At 61.3% G+C, this 27255-nt stretch overlaps 1 protein-coding gene across 6 annotated transcripts; it reads left to right on the forward strand.

The window, feature by feature from the left end:
* The first annotated feature begins 1200 nt into the window (after positions 1-1200).
* On the forward strand, positions 1201-26822 carry GMEB2 (glucocorticoid modulatory element binding protein 2). Of its 6 annotated transcripts, none has more exons than XM_059188272.1 (11): positions 3457-3684; positions 4147-4276; positions 6368-6555; positions 14592-14689; positions 15192-15319; positions 19521-19624; positions 21795-21952; positions 22389-22460; positions 22704-22841; positions 23118-23240; positions 24064-26822. In XM_059188272.1, exons 3-11 carry the CDS (start codon positions 6425-6427, stop codon positions 24720-24722), a joined length of 1611 nt encoding a protein of 536 aa, XP_059044255.1. In that variant the 5' UTR covers positions 3457-3684; positions 4147-4276; positions 6368-6424; the 3' UTR covers positions 24723-26822. The 6 variants fall into 6 exon arrangements, with proteins under 6 accessions (XP_059044260.1, XP_059044259.1, XP_059044255.1 ...); XM_059188273.1 differs by lacking the exon at positions 3457-3684 and adding an exon at positions 3853-4025; XM_059188277.1 differs by lacking the exons at positions 3457-3684; positions 4147-4276 and adding an exon at positions 1201-1301.
* Positions 26823-27255: the final 433 nt, after the last annotated feature.

Below are 27255 nucleotides of genomic sequence, written 5' to 3' on the forward strand. Positions count from 1 at the left end.
ACATACTCAAGAGCTTAACCTTTTAAAAACATATTTTATTTACTTATTTGAGAGAGAGCAGGGGCCGAGGGAGAGGGAGAAGCAGGCAGCCCACGCCGAGGCTTCATTCCAGGACCCTGGGATCGCGCCCCAAGCTAAAGTCACACGCTTAACGGACGGAGCCACGCAGGCGCCCCACAGTCCAACCCTAAAAAGAACAGTTTAATCTCTTCCCATCTCTGGCCCAAGTCCACGCTAAGTGACCGGAAACAACGCGCCCTAACATCAGTGAGGCGAGTACGCTTGGAAAGCCATCTTCCTGCTCCAGCGAGAACCCAGGATCCCGGCTCGGTCCTCCCGCTGCCCCGGGCCCCACCGCGGGCGCGCCGGCCCCGATCTGAGCGCGCCCCACGGCCGCGCAGGGAGGGAGACCCCAAACAGACGGACCCGGGGCTGTGCCCGGCCCCGCGGTCCCCAGGCCCAGAGCCGCAGACCGGGCGGACGAAGGTCCCCAAGCGACCGTGCGACCTCCCAGCGCACCTTCCGTCGAGCAGCAGGGGCGGCTCCGGCGGCTCCCGAGCCGAGGGCGCTCCGCACCCCCGAGGAACGCGCCCCTTCTTGCGGCCGGGAGCGCGAGAGCTTGACCCGTAACTAAAAGTCCCGCGAGGAGCGGGGAGCGCGGCGCTCACAGCTCCGGGCCCCACCTCCGGGGTCTCCGACCGCGCGGCTGGGGCGGAGGAGCTGACCCCGACTTAACTCCAGCGGGGACGAGCCCGGGGGCCGGGCGGCGCGCGCCCCGGCGAGAAGGGAGCCCCGCGGCCGCAGGAGCGGACCAGACAGTTGCTCTTCCAGAGCCGTCTCTGGGCACGCACCCGTCACGCGCTTCGGAGGACAGGCGGCCCCGTTCGCACACCGTCCCCTCCCCCGTCCTTCAAAGCGTCTCCCGGAACCGCCGCTCGGTTCGGAAGTTCCCCGGCCGGCAGCTGAGTGGGCGGGGCCCGGCGAGGGCGCCGCCGCGGTCGCCCCGGGCCCCGCCCCGAATCCCACGCACGCGCGCCGGGGCCCGCCAGGCCTTATTTCTCGGCGTTGCATGCCTTCCCAACGAGCGCCAAATAAGTCTCCGGGCCCGCCTCCGCCCTACGTGCGCGGCCCCGCCGCCTGCGTCACTAGGAAGCGCGCGCCCGGGCTGCCGCCGCCGCCGCCGCCGCCGCCGCCGAATCCCCAACAAGGAGCGGACCCCACGGCCGCCGCCGTCGCCGCCCGCCTGACGCCGTCGCCGCCGCCCGCCCGCCGGCGCCCGCGCAGGCCCGGCCGCGGCCCAGGTAAGCGCCCGCGGCCCCCCCGTGGCGAGGCCTCTCGCTCCGCCGCGCGCCGCCGTCCAGTCAGGGGTCCCTGCGGAGCGTCAGGACGTTACGGCGGGGGGAGGGGAGCGGGGGAGGGGCGGCGGCGCGCGGCGCGCGGCGGGCGTCACGGGCGTCACGGGCGTCACGGGCCCGCGTCAGGCGGCGTCGGCGGCGGCGCCCGCCTCCATCTTGCCGGAAGGCGGCGGCGGGCGCGCGGCTGGGGGCGGTGGGGCGGCCGTCGGGCCGGGCGCGGACCGTGTGGACGCCCCGCTCTCCGCCCGCCCGCGGGAGCCCCGTCCACGCGGCCCGCTCCGGGGCCTGCGGATGCCCCGCGTCGGCGGGACTGCGTCGGCGCGGCCCCGGCCGCCCGGTGGCTCGGCGGACGTCCCCGCGGAAGCAGAGCCCGCGCCGGGCGTCCTTCCGCTCGGCCGCTCCGCCCTCGGCTCTCAGGGGCGCCGCGGGGGCCCTTGGACGGCGGGTGCCGGGCGGGGCGGCGCGTCCCCGGGCCGTGCCCCGAGCCCTGCCCGAGCGGAGAGCGTTAGCGTCGGCCCCGCGCGCGGCCGGTGCCCCGAGCGCGCCGTCCCCGGCCCGCGCCGTCGGCCACGGCCATGCGCTCCCGGGCCCTCCTGCGCGCCTGCGGCGGTTTCCAGGGCGCGGCCGCCCACGGGAGCGCGGAGCTCGCCTGGGGACGCCGCGGCCGGCTCCTCGGGGCGGGCGGGCTGCGTGGGGCGGCGCCTGCACTCGAGGCCGGCGAGCGAGCGGCCGGCGCGCACCCCGGGCAGACTCGGTGCTTGGCCCGCGGCTCTGAGTGCGGGGGCCCCTGGAGGGCGAGGGACTCGGGGACGCGAACCCCCGCGGGAGGTGTTGGCGTGCGTCGGAGCCTGGAAACCGCCTTCCGACCCGCGGCCCGGCAGCGCAGCCCGGCTCAGGCCCGGCCGAGAACGGAGGCCGCTGCCCGGCGCCGTCTGAGCCCGAGGCGCCGACCGCGTGCCGGGGAGGGCGGCTGCAGCGCAGACGGTTCCCGGGACGCAGGGAGGACGCTGGGGTCGCCTCGCGCGGCGGGAGAAGCTGGGAATCTGGTGAACTTGGACAAAGTTGGCAACTGGTTAAAAAGTTCTGAAATCCTGAGAGGATCCAAGAAATGGTGCCCGTGGGCCACTGCGAGCGGCGACAGCGGAGTTCTTAGCCGCGTTTCTATCCAAGGAGACCTGCGCGACCTTGCAGGGGGCTTGGAAAGCCAGGTCTGAATCCAGCGCGCTGCCCACACCAGCATCACTGCCCTGTTTTCCACATCCGTGCTCAAGAATGATGCTTGAAAAATACCAGTGCTTACATTGACATTTCTTACATTGAGATTACATTGATTCCCACTGGTCAGAAACGCAAGCTCTGGGTGGGGCCAGGGGCCACGGAGATCGCCCTGGCCCGCTGGGGAGTGCGGTTCTGGCGGCAGGGGGACCACGAGTACTTGCTGTGGGGCATGTTCTGTATGTCCTCGTGCCGGGGACCTCACTGTGTTCTGTGCGGCAGCTTCTGGTGTGTTGGGAAGCCTAGCACAGTTGGCATTGTAGAGGCGGGAACTCAGATTTGTGCTCTGCAAAGCTGCGAAACATGGGGGGACTACAGCCGCTGGTGGGGGGGCTCCCTGCTTGGGCCAGGTCTGGTTGCAGTGTGACGCGCGCTGTTGCGTGGGGCTCACCCCCTGAAAGTACAGGTCCCCGCCTGGTGAGGCACCAAACCCGGAGAAGTCAGCACCAAAGCTCAGTGTTACGTCAAGCACAATTTTACTTATTTAAAAGGGTTTATTTTTTAACTGCTTTCCATACTCTCTGTGGGGCTCAAACTCAAAATCCTAAGATCGAGAGTTGTGTCCTCCACCGGTGGAGCTGGCCGGGTGCCCCTTAAGTGCCATTTTGAAGCAGACTTTTATGCGTGTTGGTTTAAAGGGCTTGGTTTCAAAGCTTAGACCTAGAACACAAAAGCTGTATTTTAGAAACGGGCAGGAAATCTGTGTGTGTCCGTGAATTCGTTGTTGCAGCTTTTCTGGTTAAAGGCGGCTGAAGACAGCTGTCAGATCGCAGGAGGTCCTGCCCCAGGACCGTGTGGCCCAGGACAAGGTCTCCCGCCTTCTGACCCAGGACGAGCCTACACATGTCACAGCAACCATACGTCTGTGGGGTTTTGACAAATGTATGGTGTCAAATAGCCACTGTTGCAGCAGCCTCCAGTGTCCTGCCACCGTCCTAAAGCCCCCTGTGCCCGCCTCTTCACGCCGTTCCGCTCTGGCGACCACTCCTCTTCTCCCCGGGCCCACAGTCAGCCTCGCAGATGGCTGGCGCTCACTTAGCAAGCTGTGGTTAAGGTTCCCACGTGTCTTTTTCAGTCTTTAGAGCCCTCTTATTTTTGTCCCTGAGTGATACTCCATCGTGTGGAGACTTGGAAGGACTCGGTCCTGCCCAGTGGGCTCAGAACAGCAGTTGGGGTGAGGCAGGAGGCCGCAGGGTCACCCCCCACCCCCCACCCCCGCACCGGCCCGGCCCCGGGCGGATGAGGCTGGTCTGTCCGCCTTGGAAACTCGACCAGACAGGCTAGGTCTGCTGCTTGCAGGCGGTTGTGTAAAGACGTAAGAGGAAACCGGTTTCGTGTGCATTTACACAGATACTCCCCAAAGTGGCTGCTCTTGGTTCGTCCCTGATGTCACAGGTCTCCTGCAGTCTTCTCCTTTCTGTCAGAATAATACCCCTTTGGAGCAGGTCTCCCTGTGACCAGTCCTTTGACTTTTCCTTCACCTGAAAATGTCTTTGTTCTGACTTTATTCCTGTAGGTCTGTTCAGTCCTGTAGAATGCTGGGCAGGCAGCTCTTCCCCTCAGCACGTCCCCGCTGTCCCTGCCCTCTGGCCCGCCGCTGTCTGGCCATGGCTCTGGGCCCTGTGGAGGTGGTTCCCCAGCCCGTGGTTAGTTCCATTCGGCTGGCTGCTTTCAAAATGCTTTTCCTTTTGTCTTTGGTTTTCAGCGGTTTGGTCATGATCTGGGCGTGGGGTTTTTCAGGGTTGTTCTGTCTGAGGTTTGCTGCATTTATGGGGTCTGTAAGTTTTAACTTTTCAGTAAATTTGGGAAGTGGTCAGCTATGATTTCTTTTTTTTTTTTTTTTTTTTTTAAGATTTTTAATTTATTCACTTGACAGACAGAGATCACAAGTAGGCAGAGAAGCAGGTGGAGAGAGGAGGAAGCAGGCTCCCTGTGGAGCAGAGAGCCCGATGTGGGGCTCGATCCCAGGACCCTGGGATCATGACCTGAGCCGAATGCAGAGGCTTTAACCCACTGAGCCACCCAGGTGCCCCTGATTTCTTAAAACTGTTTTCAGCTTCACACTTCTTTGCTCCCTGGACTCAAGTGATGCAATGTCCAATTTTTACATTCTTCTACATTCCCTAAGCTCTGTTCATTTTGGTTTTGCCCCATTTTTCTGTGTTCGGCATGGATAATTTGTGCTGACCTGCGCTCATTTCCTCCTCCCGTCTCCATTCGGATAGGGAGCCCATCCAGAGAGTTTTTTATTTGTTACAGCTTTTTCTTTTTCTTTATTTAAGATTGTATTTATTTATTTGACAGAGACAGAGATCACATGTAGGCAGAGAGAGAGGAAGGGAAGCAGGCTCCCTCCCGAGCAGAGAGCCCGATGCAGGGCTCGACTCCAGGACCCTGAGATCACGACCTGAGCCGAAGGCAGAGGCTTAACTCACTGAGCTGCCCAGGCTCGCCAGGCGCGCTGTAACTTTTTCTGTTTAATTCTCAGATCTCCGTTTGGCTATAAGTCTTGTCTCTGTGTTGAGACATTTTATCTCTCCACTTGTTTCAAGAGTGTCTGGCTTCCTCCCTGAAGCCTGGTACACCAGCTGCTTTAAGGTCTCTGACGATTCATTTCAGAGTGAGCTTTTCTTGATAATTTTTTCTCTTGAGAACTAGCCAGACTTTCCTGCTTTTTATGTTTAAAGATTTTGGATTGTCTTCTGGATGCTTTGAGTATCGTGTTGTGAGGCTCTGGGTCTTGTTTAAATCTCAGAATGTAGACATTTCTGTTGGAGCGGGAAGGCAGCCTGGTTAGGTTCAGCCTGAAGCTTTGGGCCCCTCCTGTGGGCACGGCCCTGACATCAGCTCCATCTCTAGAGCCGCCACGGTGCTCTTTGAATCTGTCCTGTAGGGTTAGTTCTCCAAACCTTTGGTTTGCCATTTAGGGTCAGACCCCTACACAGATGGTTGTAGGGTGACCCAGGCACCCCTTCCATACCTCCTTCCTCTGCACAGTCTCCCACATACTCTCTGGGCCCAGGGTCCCCGTCCTCTGTCTAGAAACCTGTGGTGTAGGTGTGTCCTCTGTGCCGTGACACCCCCGCACTGGGTCTCCCTTGGGCGAGTGTTAGCACGGAAAGCAGTGGGACCCCCAGTCCCACTATATGCCTCTAGTCTCTTAGTTTTGGGGACAGCTGGGCCACTACCATCACAGGGTTTTAGCAGGGACCAGGGTTTGCTAGAAGGCAGAGACAGTAAAAAAAAAAAAAAAAAAAAAAAAAAAAAAGGAATAATAAAAGCAGGGCATTTCTCCTTCTTTTGTCACATGTGGATTTCCCTTCTATTTCTGCAAACCAGAGCCTGGACTTGTCTCCAGATGCTTACTGTGCACAGTTCTGGAACGCAGGCTTCCTGAAAGCGAGACCAGGGGACCTACCTGCAGAGGAGTCCCTGTGGATCCTGGTCTCCTGTCATGTCCCCTGCTGTGTGACCACTGAGTTTTCAGGCCCCCGTGCAGCAGCCCCATGTGTTCTGTTCAGGGGTTTTAGCTCTTACAAAGGCAAAGATGGGGGGAACTGTGATTATTTCAAGTTCACCAGAACCAGCGCTGGAATACTCCTTCTCTTGTCATTGTTTTCAAAAAGCAGCGGGCTTGGACTGAAGGCTGGGTCTTCCAGGCACAGGTGCTCAGAGCTCTGTTGTGCACAGCCTGAGACCACCTGAGACCCTGTGCCCTGCCTTGTGATTTCCTGTAGGGCTTGGGACCCTGGCGGAGTGACAGTCCTGGTTCCAGTGTCGTCTTCAGCTGAGTCATGGCAACCCCGGATGTGAGTGTCCACATGGAGGAGGTGGTGGTGGTCACAACGCCGGACAGCGCAGTGGACGGGAGCAGCGTGGAGGAGGTGAAGACTGTGCTGGTGACGACCAACCTGGCTCCCCACGGGTGAGACGGGGCCTCCGTCCTGGGAGGGCCGCTCGGGCTCTGGTGGAGGTCCTGGCATCGTGTAAGGACTTGGGGGGCATCAGGAGTTTCTTTTCCTTGAGTGGTCGTTTTTTTCTTTCTTTTTTTTTTTTTTTAAATTATTTATTTGAGAAAGAAATGCATGAGTGGGGGAGGGGCAGAGGGAGAAGCAGATGGTCCATGGAGCAGGGAGCCCGATGCGGGGCTCCATCCGGGGACTCCAGGATCATGACCTGAGACGGAGGCAGAGGCTTAACTGACTGAGCGCCCCCCCCCCCCCCGGCGCCCATTTTCCCTGAATGTTCTAAACTGGACTCGAGTGTCCGGTCTGTAGAGAGTGTGAAGGAGCAATAGAAACGTGACATCGGCCAGGGAGCAGAGAGGAGGCGCGCTGTGTATCTGCTCCCCGTCAGCACGGGCCCGCGGTCTTCCTTTCTGCAGACACGTGGTGATTTCTCTTTCGGTGAGATGGACAGTAGGAGCGGTCGAGGACTGTTCTTTCAGAGTGAAGCTGGGAGCTGTTTCTCCCTCGTCTCTTGTAATAAATGTGCACGTAGACCGTCAGTCGGCAAGGCTGCCTGGGGGGCTGCCAGGTGAGGGTTGGACTCCTGACTTCAGCTCAGGCCATGGTCTCCGGGTGGGGAGGTCAAGCCCCACGTCGGGCTCGCACTGGGTGTGGAGATTCTCCCCCTCCCCACCCCCGCTCTCAAAAAATTTAAAAAATTTTAAAAAACAAAAAATAAAAAGAATATTGGGTGGCAAAAAGGTCCACATGGGACCTGAAGGAACTGTCACCGCGTAGGGGCAGAATGGCTGACATAAAGGAGCAGGTCACCCTGGGCAGGGCGCTGGGGTCCCCTCGTGCTTCCTGTCTACGGGGATTTAGGCGGGGGGCAGTCTTTGCTGTGTGTGGCACGTTCACGCTGACCTCTGCACATCCCTGCAGCGGGATGAGCTTTGGCCTTTTCCCGTCTGATAGAACTTCTGAGCCGGAGGCACTGGACCAGCCCCGAGCTCAGCTCCGGTCTGCACTGCTGGCCTAGGGGTCGCTTGGGTTTTCATTCCTCCGCACGGGTCCTTTGAGGCTGCTGCGCCCCTCCGTGGGCCTGGAGACGCTTCCTGCTTCGCTTCCTCTGCAGCCCTGCTGTCCTGCCCGCGCCGCGCCCGCAGGACCCGCAGGACGGAGGAGGGCGCGGCTCCTGCCGAGTCCCTGGGTTCCCAGGGGCCGACACCAGCGCCTCCCATCCCCGCCAGCGGGCAGCGCCCGAGCCCCCCTCCGGGTTTGGGACAGACTGTGACTAACTCCTGGCTCAAGAGCTGGCACTCCGATGGCGCTCTGGCCGCTGTGAGGAGCCCCCCAACAGCCATTCTGGCCGGTCTGCTCTGGTCCTGATCACACTGGCCTCGCGGTACCCCCCACCCCACGCAGGGCCGAGAGGGACTCTTGGGTGTGTCCAGCCCCACACGGGCGTCCTCCGAGTGGCACCTGTGCTGTGGCCGCAGTCAGTGGGCTGACAGGATTCAGAGCGGCCAGTGTAAGCGTGTCCTTGGGCTGTGGGACCCCGACAGTGTGTGTCTCCATCAGCTCCGCTGCCGCACCAGAGTACCCCAGACGGGCCGGCTAGACGAATTTGGGGGAACACAGTTGAGCCCAGTTCACGCTTCCACACTCTCCTGGAGGGCGACTGTCTGCTGTCCGTGTTCAGGGGGCTGGGCTGGGGGCGGGAGGAGTCCCACTGTCCAGGACGCTTGGATTCTCTCCGTGCCCCTCCTCCCCTCTCAGGACAGGGCCTGCCCCATACTTGGGGGGGGGGAGGCGGCCCCTTTCTCCTGCCAGGAGAGGCTGGCACAGTGTCAGGGATGGGCTTTCCCGAGGCCGTGTCCTCCCCTGCTTGTCCCTCACCCTTGCTTCCAGAGGCCGCCGACGCCCAAGCCTCTGGGTGTGGAGTGTCTCTTCTCGCCTGTATTTGCCATGTGATCCGGAAGTTTACAATAGGCTCTTAAAAATTGAAAGTGACAATTTATAATTGTTATTATTATTTTAAAACATTTTGTTTTTTGAGAGCGAGACAGTGAGAGAGGGGGTGAACCAGGGAAAGCTCAGCGGGAGAAGCAGACTCCCCGCGGAGCAGGGAGCCCGATGCGGGACTCGATCCCAGGACTCCAGGATCATGACCTGAGCTGAAGGCAGTTGCTTAGCCAACTGAGCCACCCAGGTGGCCGGAAGTAATGATTTATTATTACAAAATACATGGCAGAAACTGAGAAAATACTGATGAGCACAAATTAAAGCAGCTTGTGTTCCTGCCACCAGAGAGGGCCGCCGCCGGCACTCTGGAGCCCTCGCAGGCGCATGCGCACGAGTCTGTCTTCTCTAAGCCTTTTTGTCGTTCAGTGCCGCGCACACAGAGAGCGTGGTGTTTCCTGCCCCCCAGAACCGCCGCCCGCTCCCTTGCAGTCCCGCAGAGGAGATGGATCCCACTGTAAGGGCTGCTTTTTGTTCTGGTTTGGTTTCCTGGTACTCCGTGATCTCCACTTTTCCACACGGACATGTTTTCAACTCTTCTCCTACTCTGCGTTCATCGTGGGTTCCTTGAGGTGGGCCCCTCTCTTGCTTTGGGAGGCTGGCTGCCGTGGACGGTGCCCGACGATTCTCGGGAGCCCTTTGGCTAGGCCTGGCCCGGAAACCTGCAGTTTGAACAGAGGACCCTCTAGCCGGTCCTTGACTTGGTCTTTATCCCGAGGCCCTTTCTTACTTTGAAATCTTGTGCCAGGTGGGAAGCTGGAGATGTGAAGCCGCTGAACCCCTGTGTTCCACAAGATGATCGTCTCCCTTCACACACCATTGTCCGCACTCCAGGAAGCTGTCACTTTCTGCTCTCCTGAGATTCTCCTCAGGGCTTTTCCTCTTTGTGACTGTGGCTCACGCGTCCCTAGTTTTTCCTCCGCCGCGTGGTGCACTGTTCTTTTTCCAGGAGTGCTGCGGCCACGCCGGTCTTCGACCTACCCCCGCTTACCGTCTCTTTCTGCTTAGCTGCTTTCTCCCAGGGTTCTGTGACAGCAGCCCACTTGTGGGACGGCGCCTTCATTGGGTTTGCCGCACGGCGGCCTTAGGCTCAGGGGGCTACTACGCTGTGAGTTTGGTGCTTTATGGGGCCAGGCTGGCCGGCCAGGCCCGTGGTTCTAGCATAGGCCTGTGCTGCTGGGTGCAGCCGGGTGACCTGGTGTGTTCTCACCAGCTGGAGTGGCTGAAGCTCTTTACTTAGGGCTGTTTCCTGGCTGGCTTGATGGTGGAGGGTTCCAGCAGCCCGCATGGGAGCCGCATCCCGTAGCCGGGAGCCAGGGCAGCAAAGCGCGGTTGCCGGCTGGCCGCGCGGCGGCTGCTAACAGGGGAAGGAGCGGCTCCCTATGCGGTCTCCCTGGAAGGAGCCCCACGCCTTCAGCGGAGGCAGCTTTCTCTCAAAGAGCCTCAAGTTACTTCTCTCCTTGTTCTGTGAGAAGTTTTAGCTACTACTCTACTAGTTGGAAGCTGAGAGTCGCTCTTGCGGTTTGTTTAAAAAAAGGGTGTGGTAACAAAAAAGCCAGTTCCCTGCTTTGTGGGTACTGATTTCTTTCTTTCTTTCTTTTTTTAAAATTTATTTATTTGACAGACAGAGGTCACAAGCAGGCAGAGAGGCAGGCAGAGAGAGAGGAGAAAGCAGGCTTCCCGCGGAGCAGAGACCCTGATGCGGGGCTCGATCCCAGGACCCTGAGATCATGACCCGAGCCAAGGGCAGAGGCTTAACCCACTGAGCCCCCCAGGTGCCCCTGGGTGCTGATTTCTGTTCTGGCTGGGAGTTTGGGGGAGAGCTTGGGAGATTCCTCATTTGAGAAAGTCCGCTGAGCCTGCCTCCCATCGTGGCTTTGCTACGGTGATGGGCACGCGTGGCCAAGGCTGGGCAGAAGAAAGTGTTTTGTAGGTAGCCAACAGCTCCTCCCAGCGCTTGCTTTAAATAAAGTGGACATTTTTCAAATGCAGTTTGAACAAATGCCAATTGATTTCTGCTGAAAGCAGCGAGGCATTTGTTCCCACGCTGGGTGTGCGCTGGGCCGGCACACAGGCACACGCGGTCTGTCCTCTCCCGTGTCTGCCTTCCTGGATGACCCTTTGGCCGCAGTGGGGTCGTGGCTGGGTTTCCCCAGGGTGGTCCCCAGGGACGGCTGGCTGCATATGTGCACACAGCCCTTGGTGGGGCCGTGGCTGTGGCTGTCTTGGGTTGGCGCCTCCCTGTGTCCCACTCCTGACGCACGGTCCCTAGGGTCGGCCTGGTTCTCCTGGGTGGGGCGCGCTCTCTGTTTCGGCATCGCCCTTTCCGCTTTCCCAGGTCTGGCTGCGAACGACGCTTGCCCTTCGCGCCTGCGCGTCTCTCTGGAGCGCGGACGCTCTCCCCCAGTTCTTCTTCACGGAGGCGTCACTCCCAGTGGGGCCCAAAGAGCAGACTCCCAAGTTTGCGTTTCTGGTCAGCTCTCACTTCGGACCCGGCTGGAGGTGGACTAAGGCCTTGGAGACTGGGAGAGTGGGCCTTGCCTGGCACCGTCCATGGTGCGGGGGCCCCAGGAGTGGCCGTCAGCAAGCAGGGGAGCGGGCCCCAGTGGAGGTGTGTTGCTCTCGGGCCGCACCGAGCTCCGTGTCCGCTCCGGCTCTCCAGGGAGCAGGTGGCGTCAGATGTGCAGGAGAGAAGCAGTGCGCGGGGGAGAGGGTCTGACCCTGTTGGAGAAAGGAGAGATTGGAGGATTTGGGTGCGAAGAGCCTCAGGCCTGCTCTGAGAGGCCCGGCCAGGCCCTGGGTGCGGGCCGGGACCGCGAGAGGGGCCGTGCCGGGGATGGTTTGCTGGCTGAGTGGACGGCTGCCTGTGAGCCGTTCCTGACGGTGCTTTCTGTGTGACCAAACCTCTTCCCACAGAGACGTGCCTGCGTGGCCCTCGGTGGCCAGGAGGGGGTACACCTGTGGCATCCCATCCAGGCCTCAGACCTGCTCCCCCCACGGGGCTTTACAGGTGTGGGGATACGTCATCTGTTGGGTTAGTTTCTCCAAGTGTGTGTCCAGGTCAGAGTGGTGCACGCCGTCTGGCATTTCTGCCCCCCGCCTGCCAGGCCCGAGATGGCTCCAACTCGAGTGTGCTGGGGGTGGGTCCTGTCTCTGCCTTGGGTCTTGGTCTGTTTTCCTCAGGGCAGTCCTGTTGCTCTCCGGGCTCCTTGGGGAACATTCGAGATGAGCGGTCTTCCTTGTGCTGTATACCTTTCCCCCAGTTTTCTTTTTTAAAGTAATTGTTCATGGGGTTCCCCCCCATAGGGGTAGTTCTTATTTTTATTTTATTATTTTCTTCGTTTTTGTCTGGGTACGGTATACTTTATGGATGTACATGACGAGGTCGGGCTCCCCAAGCCCCTCCCCTTCCTCCGGGAGTCTGGGTTAGGAACCGTTTGGAGGTTGGGAGAGTCTCCGTGCCCAGGAGGCTGAGTGAGGCAAGGACCCCCCGGAGCTGAGGGCCTCTCTCTTCCTCTTGCTGGCGCTGGTGGTCCAGGGGCTTCTACTCCTTGGAGGCCATGTGGACCATCACGTCCACTACTCGGTAGCTGCGGTCAGACCGACCGTCAGACCAGGAGCAGTGGTCACTGAGAGCAGTGCCGGCCCTGGCATTGGCGGTGGCATTGGCGGTGGGAGAGCAGACGGCCCTGTCTGCGTCCTGAGTCGCAGGAGACAAGCTGGTCCTCCGTGGAGCCCAGGGTGCCCTCGAGGGGACTCTCCCGTGCCTGTCTCACCACCTTCTTTTTTTTTTTTTTTTTTAAAGATTTTATTTATTTATTTGACAGAGAGAAATCACAAGTAGATGGAGAGGCAGGCAGAGAGAGAGGGAAGCAGGCTCTCCGCTGAGCAGAGAGCCCGATGTGGGACTCGATCCCAGGACTCTGAGATCATGACCTGAGCCGAAGGCAGCGGCTTAACCCACTGAGCCACCCAGGCGCCCTCCACCTTCTTGACGTCATTGTGTTTGGCAGCTTTCTGCGGACGGCTGGTCCGATCCATGGCGGACACGTTGGCGGTGGGGACACAGGAGGCCATGCCAGTGAGCTTCCCATTCAGCCAGCTCAGGGATGACCTTGGCTTCAGCCTTGCTGGTGCCGGAAAAAGCAGGGATGACGTTCTGGGCGGCTGCTCGGCCGTCACGCCGCAGCTTCCCAGAGGGGCAGTGACGGCACACACTGTGGCCACGAGTCCCTCCGTGGTGCTCAAGTGGTGTCGTGTGTGACCTTGAGTAGAGGGGGACGTGTTTGGTGGTGCAGGAGACTTTGCTGGCGGTCTTGAGGGAGCCGTTGTATTTCTCACAGTTCGTGCCCGTCCCAAACACGGGGGCTTCAGCAGGGTGTGGGGTCAGAGGTGATGACTTTCTTGGCCCCGCCGTCAGGCAAGCCCTAGCTTTCTCCGTGGTGGGGGACATGCCCGTGGACTCCATAACAGACTCAGCACTGGCATCACCCCATCCGGTGTTGGCGGGATCTCGCTCCTAGAAGAAGGAGGCAGACTTTCCACGGACGACAGGTTTCCCATTCGGCCCTTCCTGTGCCGCGGAATCTGCTGGGAGTGGAGTCCCACGAGAGCACAGAGACCATGTGGTCAAGGTCCACGGAAGGTCACTCGTGGCGACAATATTCACTTTGCCGGAGCCACAATCAGTGCTGGTGACCAGGCATCCGGCACCGCCACATGCGTTGACTCCGACCTTCACGGTCGTGTCTCGGGGACAGGACAGGCTCTGCCTCAGAAGATGCGGCCGTCTCTCAAGTGGGGAGGACCGGCGAGCCTTGTTTTTATTGTTTTTTTTTTTTTTTAAGGGAAATTTATCATCTCTTATTTCTGGGTTTTGTGTTATTTTTTGAGAGAGAGTGTCGCCCACATGCACAGGCCAGTGGGGGAGAGGGGTCTTCGAGTGGGCTCCCTGGTGAGCCTGGACCCGACACCGGGCTCGATCGCATGACCCCGAGATCACGACCTGCGCCGAAACCAAGAGTAGAGCATTCAATTGACTGAGCTGCCCGGGGCCCTATGTTTTGTTTTATTTAAGAAAACCTTTCACCACTTTGAAACCATTAAATTTTTTTTCTTTTTCCTTCCTTTTAACATTTTTCTGGTTTAGTTTTTACGTTTACATTTGACTTATATACGTAATTTATTTTGATGGGAGGTTAGGCCATGGGTGATTTTTTTCCGCTTTCTATCATTTTATATTTTCTGATAGTTTTATCAGAAACATGAGGTCATTATAATAGAAATAAGAAATTTTATATATTTTTTTAAATGTTTAAAGTTTTAGAGCACACGCAAGCGAGTGAGCAGGATGGAGAGAGGGACAGAGGGCAGGAGAGAACCCATGCGGGCTGCGCGCTCTGTGCAGGGCCGGACGCGGGGCTCGCGCTCCCCGTCCTGAGATCATGACCTGAGCTGAAACCCAGTCAGAGGCTTCACTGACTGAGCCACCCAGGTGCCCCAGAATTAAAAATGAATTTATTAAAGAAAGAAGGAGGGGGTGCTGGGGGGGCTCAGTCGGTGAAATGTCTGCCTTCGGCTCAGGTCATGATCTGCGGGTCCTGGGACTGAGCCCCACATCGGGCTCCCTGCTCAGTGGGGAGCCTGCTTCTCCCTCTGCCTCTCCGCCATGCTTTCTCTCTCTCTCTCTCTCCCTCTCAAATAATAAGTCCTATCTTAAAGGAAAGAGGAGATTTAAAGTTCCCATGTAGGTGTCACTGTTTGCACAAACGTGTCCTGCTGGCCGCAGGTGTCAGGGGCCATGGGCCCTGGAGCCACTCCGGGAAATGCCTGCTGGGAGCAGCAGTGCAGTGACTGTCGCCTCAAGGTCCCTGACCTGCACAGCCACTGCTGGGACCGTGGGCTGCCTCGGGAGAGGGGGCGCGCCGGCACTCGGGTGCGCCCGGCCTGCTGTGTGAGCTGACGCCTCCTTCCCTCCCTCCCTCCCTCCCAGGGCCGAGCTGGCGGAGGACAGCATGGAGACCGAGAACGCTGCGGCGGCCGCGGCGGCCGCATTCACGGCCTCCTCACAGCTCAAGGAGGCCGTGTTAGGTAGGGAGCCCGCCTGCCCACTCCGTACCCCTGCAGGATGGTCTTCTAGGCCAGGAGAGGCCGCCTATGGGCTCGAGCCCCAGGGTCCTCCCGGGGGGGCCTGGCTGGAGTCTGCAGACGCAGCTCAGCCTCTTCCCGTGGTGGGGCCGCAGCTCCGTTGGTGGTTAGACCATCAGGGAGGGCCTGTGGCTAACGGCCTCTGGACCCCTCACGAGAGTAAGAGCAAACTTCTCTAGAATCCTTTCAAGTAAAGCGTGGTTCTTCCGTTGAACCCCTGTTTAATGTGGATTACGGTAGTTCCACTCTCCTAAAATTGATCTTTGGGGCTTTACCTGAGCCTCTAACCTGGGACTGATGAGCAGTGCCCCCGCCCTGTCTTAGTCCTTCTTGGGTCTCGGTTTCCGGTTTCTGGTTGGTGGCTGTTTGCGCTTTTCAGAAAGTATCTTGGGAAGGTTGTAACTGGTTCTGTTTTTACCCTCCTGTCCGCACGCCGTGTGAGAAGTGAAGGTGGCCGAGGAGGAGGAGCGTCTGGAGGCTGAAATCGTGTACCCCATCACCTGCGGGGGCAGCAGGGCCAACCTGATCTGGAGGAAGTTCGTGTGCCCGGGTATCAACGTCAAGTGTGTTCAGGTGAGGCTCCAGCTCGGGCACAGCCCGCGCATGTGTGCCCGCTGCGGGGCAGGGGGGCCCTCATGGCCCAGCAACCTGGAGGCCCGCGGGGGGGGGGGTGCGGACGCGGGGGTCGCATGTGCTTGGGAGAAGAGAGGAGGAGGGGGTGGGCCTTCCGGGACGGACGGGGTTGTTGCTGAGGCCCAGGGGAAGGGAAGGCTCAGGAGGTTCCAGTTCCTTGTTTCTGGAGTGCGGCCGGGGGAGGGGCTGGGGGAGTAGCCCTGATTGTGCCGGGGCAGCCACCGTGGTGGATTGAAGGAGGGGTGTGCTTTGGAAAGACTCATTGAGTAGCCATGAGTCAGGTGGACGGGAGAGGTGCTCCCTTTTCTGCCAAGGTAGATTAAGTACCCAGACTCACTCTGTGCTGAAAGTAGCCAAAAATGCTGCTGAAAATACTTTCCTAAAGCATTTTCTGGAAGCCTCCGCAAGCCGGCAGAAATGGTTGAAACAGACAAGCTGAGGGTCCGAGTAAAGGTGGGCTGTGGGGGAGACCAGGCGCCACCTGTAGCCTGCGGGGCCTTTGCCTGCCCCCGGCTTGCTCAGCCTTGCAGGGCCGGAGGCCAGAAGGTGCAGCCCAGAGCTTCCTGAGTGTGCTTGAGGGCAGGGGTTACCCCCTGGAATGCTTTTACTTGTAGAGGTCTGCCCCTCAGCGTCAGGGCAGACCACTAAGAATGGGGTCCCAGCCCCACTCTGTCCCCCGGACACGGAGCCTGCTGCTGCCCATCTGGGCATCGAGGGATGGGGGACCCTTTGGAGGACGACCCATGTGGGAGCTGCACGGTCGGTTCTGGTTGTAGGCGGCTCCTGGCTGGCAGTTCCCCCAGGAATCTGACCAGAGCACACGTCCTTTTTGGAGGAACTCCTCTTCATCACAGATTTTGAGTGACGTCGGCACACAGTTTCAAGGGAAAAGCAGCTCATTGTAAAGGAAGCGCTGAACATGGAGGGGACAGCCCAGAGACCACAGACAGCACAGGACTCACGGTGCTTCGGGCCTCGGGATTTTGAGAGGGAATATAAAATCGTTATGTTTAGTTTATCTCAAGAAATAAGAGAGGGCTGACATGAGAAAAGCATAAACATATTTAGGAAAACAAACTCGGAATGAAAAATAGAATTAAAATAGAACCCTTAAGGGATAGGTTTTATAGCAGATCCGACCCAGTCGAGGAGGTAGTTCGTGAACTGGAAGGCAGACGTAAAGGTATCCAGAACACAACCCGCAGGAATGAAGAGGGGAGAGGCTTGGGAAGGGCTGATCCGTCAGTCGAGCTCTGGAAGGAGAGAAGGATCCGAGGATGTTCGTAACGGGTAGAAGATCACCGTGCACGGTTCAGGATGCCCCGCAAATCCCAGACCGAGTGAGGAGAGGGACCGGCCTCATGTCAAACAGCCGTGGGAGGCAGCTCGAAGGGCCGGCTCCGTCCAGGGCAGTTTGACACTGCGGCCATTGCCCGGAGTGTGGGTTACGACTCAAGTGAAGTCAGAGGCCACGGGGCTGTGTGTACTGCCGTGTGGTCCGTGGCGTTCGCATCAAGAAGTAACGCTCCATGTTGGAATGCCAGCTAGCAGACGTGCAGGGGTGAGGGGGCCTGGACTCCAGGACTGGCTGCTGAGAGCTGCTTGGGAGCGGGCTCTGTGCCTGTCCCGCGTGGCGCTCATGGAGAGGGGAAGCACTCTGGAGGGGGAGCCAGGCAGGTGGCCCCTAACCAGGTGATGACATGAGCGTCAGGACAGGCCTCCGTCGTGGGTCTCCTGATCAAATGGGCGGGAAATCCGTGGCATTCCTGCCAGAAAGGCATAGCCTGACTCTTGTCCCGAGGAGACGCGAGAGACAGTCAATAAGACATTCACTTGCGTGTTTCAGAAGTGTCAGGGTCAGGGAGACGAGGGGTGGACTGTTCAGGGAGCAGGTGGGCTGCGCTGTCTGGGCTGGGTCCTGCCTTGGAGTCCGGTTGCCACGGAGGCTGTTACTGGGCCATTGAGCAGCGCTGGCTGTCGCCTCTTGAGCGACAGCACACGTCAGGGCCGATTCCTGCTCTCGAGAGTGGTGCTTGTGTGGCAGAGCCTTGCCCTCAGGAAACGGACCGCGGGGGCAGAGGACAGGGCCTGAGTCCTCCCGTGCGGAGCAGTCGGCAGGGAAGCAGGGGGAAGGGGCCCCGGGCGAACAGCTCCTGGGACGGGCGCAGGCTGATTCTTTGTGCTTGTCTTCCACTCATTCTGCAAGTTCAAAATAATCGCAAATTAAGGGTGAGAAACAGAAGCAGGTTTACTGCAGATGGTGTCCTAACGGAACCGCACAGCGAGAGGCCGAGAAGGCCTTGCGGGGCTAAGAGCAGACAAGTCCTCAGGAACAGGGGTCCCGCCGGTGGCGGGGTTCCTGAAAATGCCGTAGGAGCCGGAGGGCGAAGGAGTGGGGTCCTGGGCTGAGAGAGAGGCCTGCGCGCAGTAAAGCCCTCTTTCCAATCTAGGGAGCGTGCGGACATTTCAGACAAAACTGCATTGGCCATGAGCAAGTCCTCCCTGAAGGGCATTTGGGAAGAAGTGTGTTTCAGGCAGAAGGAAAGTGATCCCAGATGGGAGTTTTTTGTTGTTTTTTTAAAGATCTTATTTATTTATTTGATGGAGCGAGAGAGATCACAAGTGGGCAGAGAGGCAGGCAGAGAGAGGAGGAAGCAGCCTCCCCGCCGAGCAGAGAACCCAGGACCCTGAGATCATGACCTGAGCCAAAGGCAGAGGCTTAACCCAGTGAGCCACCCAGTTGCCCCCGGATGGGAGTTTTTAGGTCTAGGAGGTGTGCAGGTGTCCAGGAAGTGGAAACGTGGGGGTGGGCCCACAGCTTTGACAACACGTCTTAGGAAGACTCCTAGCCAGGTAAAACCTGTGGCCCCGGCTGTGGGGTCACGTAGCCCCGGACTCCCGACAGCCCAGGTAGGCACAGCACCCAGCCTGAGAAGGGAGTGGGGCGTGCCAACTACTAAGAAAACTCGAACTCGAGTGGTGGCCGGCCCAGACAGCGGCAGGAAGGGAGGGGAGGCAGCGCGTGTAGACAGGACAGTGGAGTGAAGCGGGGCGCGCAGGAGGGATGGATCCGTGCGTGTAGCTGGGGTGGAGGGACCGCGGCCCCGACGGCGTTACAGGGGGTGGGGGAGAGGGGATGTCATGCCTTGGAGAGGGGCAGAGACAGTGTCCTGTCTGGTGGAGTGGGGGCGGGGGGGTGTGGCAGCGGGCAGATAGCTGCTCTGACTCGGCGGCCTGGGCTCACAGCCCCTTTCCCTGGACAGCTAGACGAGGGGTCGAGAGGCTTCCCGGACTCCGTGAGAGCCTGTGTGGGTGCTTGGGGCTTCAGGGAAAGGACACCCATCAGCCGCTCGCACGGGCAGTGACTGGGTCTGCTGGAGATCTGAGGACCTGGCGCTCTGGGCTCCCTGGCAAGCTATGCTGGAGGACCCCAGCTGGACCTGAGCCCAGCTGGCGGGGGCCCGGGGGAGGCACCTCTCTCTCCTGCCTGCTTGTTTCCTAAGGAAATACAGTTTCATTTTGATTCTTCAGTTCCAGTAATTACTTGTTTAACACAACTGGAGAGGATATTTTAGCTCCTCGGGCCATCTGAGCTCCAACACTGGGGGAAACCGGCCCCAAGCCCTGACACTGAGACAGATAAGTGTGCATTGGTGCCCGAGATGTGTGCTGTGAGGGGTGTCGGCAGGGTGGGGTGAAGGGCTTGAGTCACCGCTCAGCCTGCACGCTGTCTTGTGTTGTTGTGACGTCATGTGTGTATGACAAGCAGAGTAAGTCATGCGGCAGTGGGTTTGTTGAGTCGTATCTGGAGGGAGCGAGAGCCTGCCTTTCACAGCAGTGTGGTCGCCTCCGCTCCTCCTGGCTCGGGGCACCATCTCTGTCTCTGGGCTCCCTCCCTGGGTGTGGGGGCAGTGCAGGCCACAGACTGCCGGCAGCTGGAAGCCAGCCCTGGGGCACAGTGGCCATGGCTTGTGTTACGTGAATTACTCTCTTCCTCCTTGACGATGCTGCTGGTCGGACCGGTCCGCAGCTGTCGGCTGCCCCACACCCCTCTCACTGGCTGGGCTCTGGCCAGCGGTCAGGCAAGAGAGGGGAGTCCTGGGGGGTCACAGGGGCCGTCCCGCTCTGATTCCCTCCACAGTATGACGAGCACGTGATCAGCCCGAAGGAGTTTGTGCACCTGGCTGGCAAGTCCACCCTGAAGGACTGGAAGAGGGCCATCCGCATGAACGGGATCATGCTTAGGTGGGTGTTGGTGCGCGGCCGGCGCCCACGGGGATCATGCTTAGGTGGGGGCCGCACCGGGCATCCTTCCGTTTGCTTTTGAGTTTCTAAGATGAGGCCCATCCTAGACCAAAGTGCCGACAGTGCTCGGGACGGCTCCTGCTCACAGCCCTGCTGGCCGTGGCCTCGTCAGATGGGCTGGCCTTGGAGGCCCTCGCTCGGCCTCCCTGTGCATCCCTGTGTTGGAGAGAGTGCTCCCGCGCCTCCCGCTGCAGCCGCCGAACCCCGGAGTGCATGGGCACGAGGTCTTGAACCTGCAGTACGTGTCCGTCTGGCCACCTGTCCCTTTCTGGCATGGCCTGTGCGCCTGGTGACGGTCCCGTCCAGACCACGCCTGTGTCCAGTGGCTGCACCTCCATCTCCTGGGCCTGCTCTCAGGCGGGTGGGTTTGCAGAGGGTCTAGTCCGGTCCCTGACGCTCTCGGCCATGTTGCCAGCAGGTGCTGGGCCGGCGCCCCGTCTCTGGCGGTCGGTGGCGGTCTGCTCTTGGTGCAGTGGCCCCTTGCTCCGCACAGACCTCCTTTTCCCTTTGAGAGTCATTGGGAATTTGTAGGAAGGTCTGGGCTGGCTCCCAGCTCCTTCACAGACATCAGATCCCGGAAGAGAGTTGATCGGGGTTTGTGCCTCCGTCTCTCCGATGGCTGTGCCAGCGTCCCAAGGGGCCTCCACTCATTTGCGTGGGCCAGTTCTCAGGCCGGCGTGAAGGCCAGTGTCCGCTCTGCTGGCTTCCCTATGTGTGGGACCTGTCCTGATGGCCTTCTGCCCCTTTTCCCATCACCTGTGAAACAAGTGGTGATGCCCCTTCTGAGAAGACGGAGGACATCGATGCTGATCTTCATGTGGTGAGAGCTCACCCCGCTCCGATGAGGCAGGGGCCCCTCTCTCTGGCATCCAGGGCTCGCTCCACGGCCCTCACTGCGCGCCAGTGCAGAGGGCTGTGTCTGTGACGGGGTCTGGCGTGGCGGGACTGGGTCACTTTGCTGCTGAAGGGGGGGGCTCTCCTTTGTCCTCCATGTGCTTATTCCCGGGAAAAGCAGCTCTGTGCTGTCCTTGGGTGTGGGTTTGCTGCCAGGGGAGCCTTTGTGGGCCTTGGTGACACTGTCCCTGTGAAGCACGGTGTGGGGTGGCACGGGCGGACGCCCCAGCCGGCCTGTTAAACCTGCGCTCCTGGAGCGTGCCTGCTGCTTGGCGTCCTGCGGTCGGCCCTGTGCTCCCTCGTGCAGGGCTCAGGGCTCCTCTCTCGGCCCCACCCATGAGGTGGGCCCCCCGCTTTCTGGAAGGGGTCTTGGTGGCCTAGCTGTGAGAAGGCCACAGGCCGTTTCCTTGGACGAGCACTGTGGGGGAGGGGCACCGTGGGTCTGCAGTGCGCCCCGAGGCTGGTGCACGCACGCTGTGCAGAGGCCCCGCAACATGGAGGCCACGGGTGGAGGGGCTGAGTTGACATGTCCAGACATAAAGCCGGGCCCTCCAGAGGGGCCTTAGTGAAGGGCCTCCCTAGGAAGCCTGTCCCCAGCGGGCGGAGGATGTCCTGTGCCCTCCTGCGAGAGCAGAGAATGGGGTGCAGAGCGAGAAGCCAGCACCGTCCTGCTTTTCCCCTGCGCACAGAGGGCCCGGCTGCTCCAGGACGGTTTTCTGTCTCCCTCGGCCTCACAGTCAGTGTGTGTGGCGGGGGCATCCTCAGCACTCCTGGTAGCCATGGGCCCGCTCCCCAAGGCCAGCCGGCGGCAGAATGTCCCGGAGGCGTGCGTGACCCTGACCAATGTCTCTGGGATGACTGGCTGCCAGGACCTTCGTCTCTCCTGGGCGCCGGCCACTGTGGTCCCGGTCCTCACAGACTTCCTGCTTGTGCTGCCAGCAGGAAGTCTGCTTCCTGGCCTTCACTGGCACAGAGCGCTGGCTGGGGTCTTCGGAGAGGCCCGTCTGCAGCCTCCGTGGCGCCCACCTCCCGCCCGGTGGTAGCCACTCTGCAGCCACTGCCTGTCCTGGAACCTGCCCCCAGGCCAGCCCCTCCCTTGTCAGCAGGACCTGAGGACACGAGAGTGGGGTGTTGGGAGGGAAGCAAGCACCCCGGGCACCAGCGGTGCCCACCGGTGCCTGGATGTGTTCTCCGTCTCGGGTCTTGTTTGCCACAGGAAGATCATGGACTCTGGGGAGCTGGACTTCTACCAGCACGACAAGGTCTGCTCCAACACCTGCCGCAGCACCAAGATCGATCTCTCGGGTGCCCGTGTGTCCCTGAGCAGCCCCACCTCTGCCGAGTACATTCCGCTCACTCCCGCCACCGCTGACGGTACGTGCGGCTCTGAGCCTCCGCCCCGGCCGGCTTGCCCGGGTCCCGCTCCACCTGCGGCCACAGAGGCGCACGGCCCGGCCTCCGCCCCGGCGCGGCCGCCTCCTTCCTCGCTGAGGGAGCCTGGCCCGATGGCCGTCCGCATCACCACGCGCTGGGGAGCCCGTAAATGCCGCGAGAGGAGCGTGATGTTGGGGTTGTTGAGCTGGCAGTGGGGTCGTGGAGATGCAGTTCTTTCTCCTGTGTGTGTGTTTGAAGACGTCTGTGATTAAGTCTAAGAGCAGATGCGCCGCAGAAGCAAGTACATCCTTTGGTTGCGCCGGCGCCCGTGTTTGTGGGCCTTGCGGAAGTTGGTGCAGAGCTCGAGTGTGGACAGTGGGTCGGGAGGGTCACTCGCTGGCTGTCGAGGCTCACGGTGGCCGTATCTGGGTTGCAGTGAACGGGTCTCCCGCTACCATCACCATAGAGACCTGTGAGGATCCCAGTGACTGGACCACGGCCATCGGAGGTACAGGTTCTTCTGAGTGGGCTCCTTGGGGGTGGGGAGGCGGGGGATGTGCTGGGCGGGCCCGAGGGGCCTCCTGGACGAAATGCCAGTGCAGAGGGGGGAGCTGTGCCTGGGCCCCCATCTGGACCTGTGTGCGCTGGACCCTGGGCCCCCGGCAGCCCTCTGCCCCTGCCTGTGGCAAGAAGCCCGCCGCGCCTGCTCTGTGGGTTCTTCCTGCTCGCTGAGCCTCTCCGTCCCCCACAGACGACACCTTCTCCTTCTGGCGAGGGCTCAAGGACGCGGGTCTGCTGGACGAGGTCATACAGGAGTTCCACCAGGAGCTGATGGAGACCATGAAAGGCCTGCAGCAGCGGGTCCAGGACCCCCCCCTACAGCTCCGAGGTGAGGGGCTCAGCGTCTTTCTGGCATCGGTGGCCACCCACCGGGCTCCCTCCTGCTCTGGGCAGGGGCAGGGGTGCTGGGGTGCTCTGTCCCGCCCTGCTGCACCCCTGGGATGAAGCCGAGTCGTAGGCGCAGGACCCAGCTGTGCTGTGGCTGAGCAGCGGGTGGCAGGAGAGGGCCGTGCAGGGGCCACATGCCTCCCAGGCTCTGGCCGTGTGTCCAGGGGAGCTTCTCTGCTGGGGGAGCCCGTTCTCAGTGTGTCCTCACCCCTTTAAGATGCCGTCCTCCTCAACAACATCGTGCAGAACTTCGGCCTGCTGGACCTGGTGAAGAAGGTACTGGCGAGTCACAAGTGCCAGATGGACCGCTCGCGGGAGCAGTACGCCCGTGACCTGGCAGGTGCGTTGGGGCGGGGCCTGCCTGTGGGCTGTGCACCCACACGGCCGTCCCTGCTCGCAGCCCGGTGGGACAGCTGCTCCGAGGGAGCCCTGGGGGCAGAGTCTGGACTCGGGGAGGGCCAGGGGAGCTCAGCACTGTCACACAGGGAAGCAGGGAAGCTGTGACATGGGGCCTGCGTGTGGCACCACCCCGGCCGCTGTGTGCAGGAGAAAATTGGGAGAGAGGACCAGGAGCCAGCGTGGCTCCCACGATTCCCTTTTCTCTCCGGGCGCCCCTCGGCATCGGGACGCGCTGGGCCTGTGCAGCCGGCGCCTGCGTGTGTGGGTTCTCTGTCCCTTTTATCTCCGCGCGCCGGCACCGCACTTGCCCGCGGAGGTTAGGAGGAGTGGAAAGTAGGAATGGGGAAGGTCATTCCTCTCGCTTGGCGGCGTGGAGGCCACCTTTGAGATGGCATTTCTGCTTCCTCAGAAGGGTGGTCCCCACAGGCCCTCAGACAGTATCCCTGTGGGAGACAGGGTGGCACGGGGACAGAGCATCAGTGCACTGTCAGCACAGGCCCTGTCGGGGGTGTGTGGTCTGATGTCCCCACCTCGGGTCCGCACTGGGACTTGGCGCCCCCCCGTCACCCTCATTCCCGCAGTGATGCTCTGCCCCCTGCCTCCGTCCCTGCGTCTGAGCCCTGGCCCCTGCTGTGAACTCTGCCTCCCTTGGTCCCCTCAGTGACCTTTGCCCCCATCCCTGCGGAGACCTCTGCCCCCCCCCCGGTCCCTGTGGTGACCTCTGCCCCCCGCTCCCCGCGCTGACCGCTGCCCGTGTCCCGCAGCCCTGGAGCAGCAGTGTGATGAACACCGTCGCCGGGCCAAGGAGCTCAAGCACAAGTCCCAGCACCTCAGTAACGTGCTCATGACGCTGACCCCCGTGTCCCTGCCGCCCCCCACGAAGCGGCCCCGGCTGGCTCGGGCCACATCCGGGCCGGCGGCCGTCGCCTCACAGGTGCTCAGTCAGTCTGCCCAGATCGCCCTCAGCCCCGGCGTGCCCGTGTCCCAGCTGACCGGCGTGCCGCTGGGCAAAGTGGTATCTGCGCTGCCCTCCCCTGTGCTGGGCAAGGCACCCCCCCAGGCTGCTCCTGCCAGCTCCCCCGCCTCACCGCTGCTTGGGGGGTACACAGTGCTGGCCTCGTCGGGCACCGCCTTCCCCGGCGCGGTGGAGATCCACCCGGACGCATCGAGCCTCACGGTCTTGAGCACGGCCGCCATGCAGGACGGCAGCACCGTGGTCAAGGTGGTGAGCCCCCTGCAGCTGCTCACCTTGCCGGGCCTGGGCCCCGCCCTGCAGAACGTGGCCCAGGTGTCACCCGGGGGCAGCACCATCGTGACCGTGCCCACGGGGGCCGTTGAGAGCGCCGTGGCCGCCTCGGGGCCCGAGGAGCATACGGCCACCATCGAGGTGGCCGCCATGGCGGAGGGCCCCGAGCACAAGTAGACACTGGTGGAAGGCGAGGCCCCTCGGGGGCACAGGGCCGGCCGCCTCTCCTCAGGCCGTGGCCGGGCAGGAGCGCGGCCCCGGCACCCCGCGGGTGACGTGGGGTTGAACCAAAGAGAGGAAACACCGAAACCGAAGAGGAGTAAAAGGGACCGCGGACGACAGACCTGTGCGGCCGGCCTCGCTCTCGGACCTCCGCCCCCTTCTTTCTTAGGAAATACATTTTTCCATCTGTTGCTTATTGACACTGTCTACACGTTGGGCCTGATCAGGAGCCAGGTAGAGAGACGAGGAGGCAGAGCCGGGGAGCGGGGCACAGACCCCGCGGTGCAAGGGGCCTCTTGGGGGCCTGAGCCGGCTGGGGGAGGGTGTGTCACTAACACATGTCTTGGGAACTGTCCCCAAGTGTGGAAACCCACGGATCCTATGGATTTGGCTTCTTCCCACAGTTTTCTGTAGGTTTAGTGTGGCCCGGCACCCTGTCCTCCTGTCTCCGAACAGGCCTCGGTGCTGGGCTGCGGTTCCTGGGCACCCGGGAGGGTTGGAGGGAATCCCCCTGGCACCCACCTGAGTAGGGGGCCATGGGGCCCCAGCAGCAGGGTTTGCCGTCTGCCCACCTCCCCTCCACCCGGCAGGGGCTTGAGGGGCTCACCCGGGGCTGTTGCACAAGCACTGGGGGTGTTTCTAAGTGAATTGTTTTGTAGGCTTCTAGGAAGAGGCAGATTTGTAGCCTTTTCAGCCCAAGCAATGCTGAGTGCCTGGCTCCCTGAATTAGCTCTGGGTTCCAGCGTGCTTTCCAGAAGCAGCTGTTGGGACGGCCCATGGGGCTGTGTGTGCTGTTGGTTCCCGTTGCTCCAGCCGTGAGCGTGGGGCACCAGCAGGCCACCTGGGGAGTGTGACTGTGCGTGTGCCCCTGGGGCTTTGGCCCCAGGGGCTGGGGGTGTGGACAGAACCAGACAGGAACTGAGGATGATGGCCTGGGCCAAGGGTGCTCCTGCCCACCCCCCCCAGGGGGCTTGCGACTCCTGTGCTCAGCCTGTCGATGGGCCACCATGATAGCCTTAGTGCCTCCCCCCCCCCCAATCCGGCCCCAGCCTGGAGGTGGAGATGCACCTGCTGGCTGACGCTGCTGCCTGGGGCCTTCATCTGCGCCTGCGCCAGGGCCAGTCGTGGTGGGGGTGAGGATGCTCACTGGTAGGGCCATGTGTGGGCCATCGGCAGGTGTGATTTTGTACGCAGGAGGGAGAGTAGGCGAGGGTCCCCTGAAGGCCTGGGGCCGTCGCCGGCAGGGCCCCAAGGCCCATCTGAGCCCTTGAGAGGCAGGTCCCCCTTAGACCTGCCGGTTCCGTTGCCTGCTGAACACCCTTCTCGGGTGGGGGCGGGGGCTCCGAGGACAAGCTGCCGCCCCACTGTGCTTTGAAGGGAACTGGGCTCTGTGTGTCCTTCTATCCCTCGGGTGCCCCAAACCTACCGGAGCGGGCCTCGCCCCCCAAGTCAAGCCACTGAGGTGGTCTTTTTCTGTTCGCTTTCCGTTGCCTACTTGTTTGCCGTTGTCACGGGTCAGCCGGTTTCAGCATGACGTTTACTTGCTGGCGTGTGTCCTCCACCTCACCGAGTCCCGATGCTGTTGGGCCTGCAACCCCCGGGGCCCCGCCTGGCCTGGCCTGTCCGTCTGCACCAGCTCAGACCCTAGGAGAAACCACGTGGTCTTGGCCGGTTGCGGCCCCTTTGAAGCCGCTGCCCTGCCCTCAGACCGCAGGGGTGTGGGGGGGAGGTGCGCCTCAGGGCCATAGACGCAGAAGCCACAGCTTCCCACGTCACAAGGGCAGCCCCTCCCTCCTTCCGCCCCGGCTGGGGGCAGACACCTGTGCCTGGAGGGGCCCTGAGCGGGGGAGGGTCCCTGGAGCTCTGTCCCTGCTGCTCCCCGCAGGGCGGGACCACAGGCGGCTTCTGGGGAGCAGGACTGGATTGGGTTTTTCTCGGTGCCAGGCGCCGGCTCAGGGGCAGCCTGGGGAGGGGAAGCATCCGGGTTCTACTTTGTATGTTGTTTTGCAAGTATCTGCTTGGTACTTTGATTTACAGTAAAAACATTTTTCATAACGTGTCTGAGTCGTGTGATGAAAGCCTGTGGAGGGGCCACGCTCCTGTGGGGCTGTGCCCTGCCGCCGCCTGCTCTGAGTGGTCAGGGCCCCGAAGCCCATCCTCTGTCCCTCCGGCCAGAACTGTTTGCTCGTCAGCACCAGACAGACTTCCTCACTCCCCCCGGCAGCGTTCCGGGAGTCAAGGGGTGTGATGACGCCCTAGACTGGAGGCCACGGCCAGCGGACTGGGTACCTTTCCTCGCCTACAAACGTGGTCCGGTTTATCTCATCCCCTGGCCGCACTCGGGCTGTCCACGAGCCGGCGTCCCGGGGCCCCACCTACGAGGGTCCCCCAGTGGGAACGCAGGGCCACAGTGCAGAAGCGGAAGGGCGCCCCCCCCTGCCCTTTTCACATGGGGGAGGTTGGGCCGCCTGCCAGGACACGGTCCAAG

The sequence above is a fragment of the Mustela lutreola genome, chromosome 9 (genome assembly GCF_030435805.1).
Source record: "Mustela lutreola isolate mMusLut2 chromosome 9, mMusLut2.pri, whole genome shotgun sequence".
Classification (NCBI taxonomy): Eukaryota; Metazoa; Chordata; class Mammalia; order Carnivora; family Mustelidae; genus Mustela; species Mustela lutreola.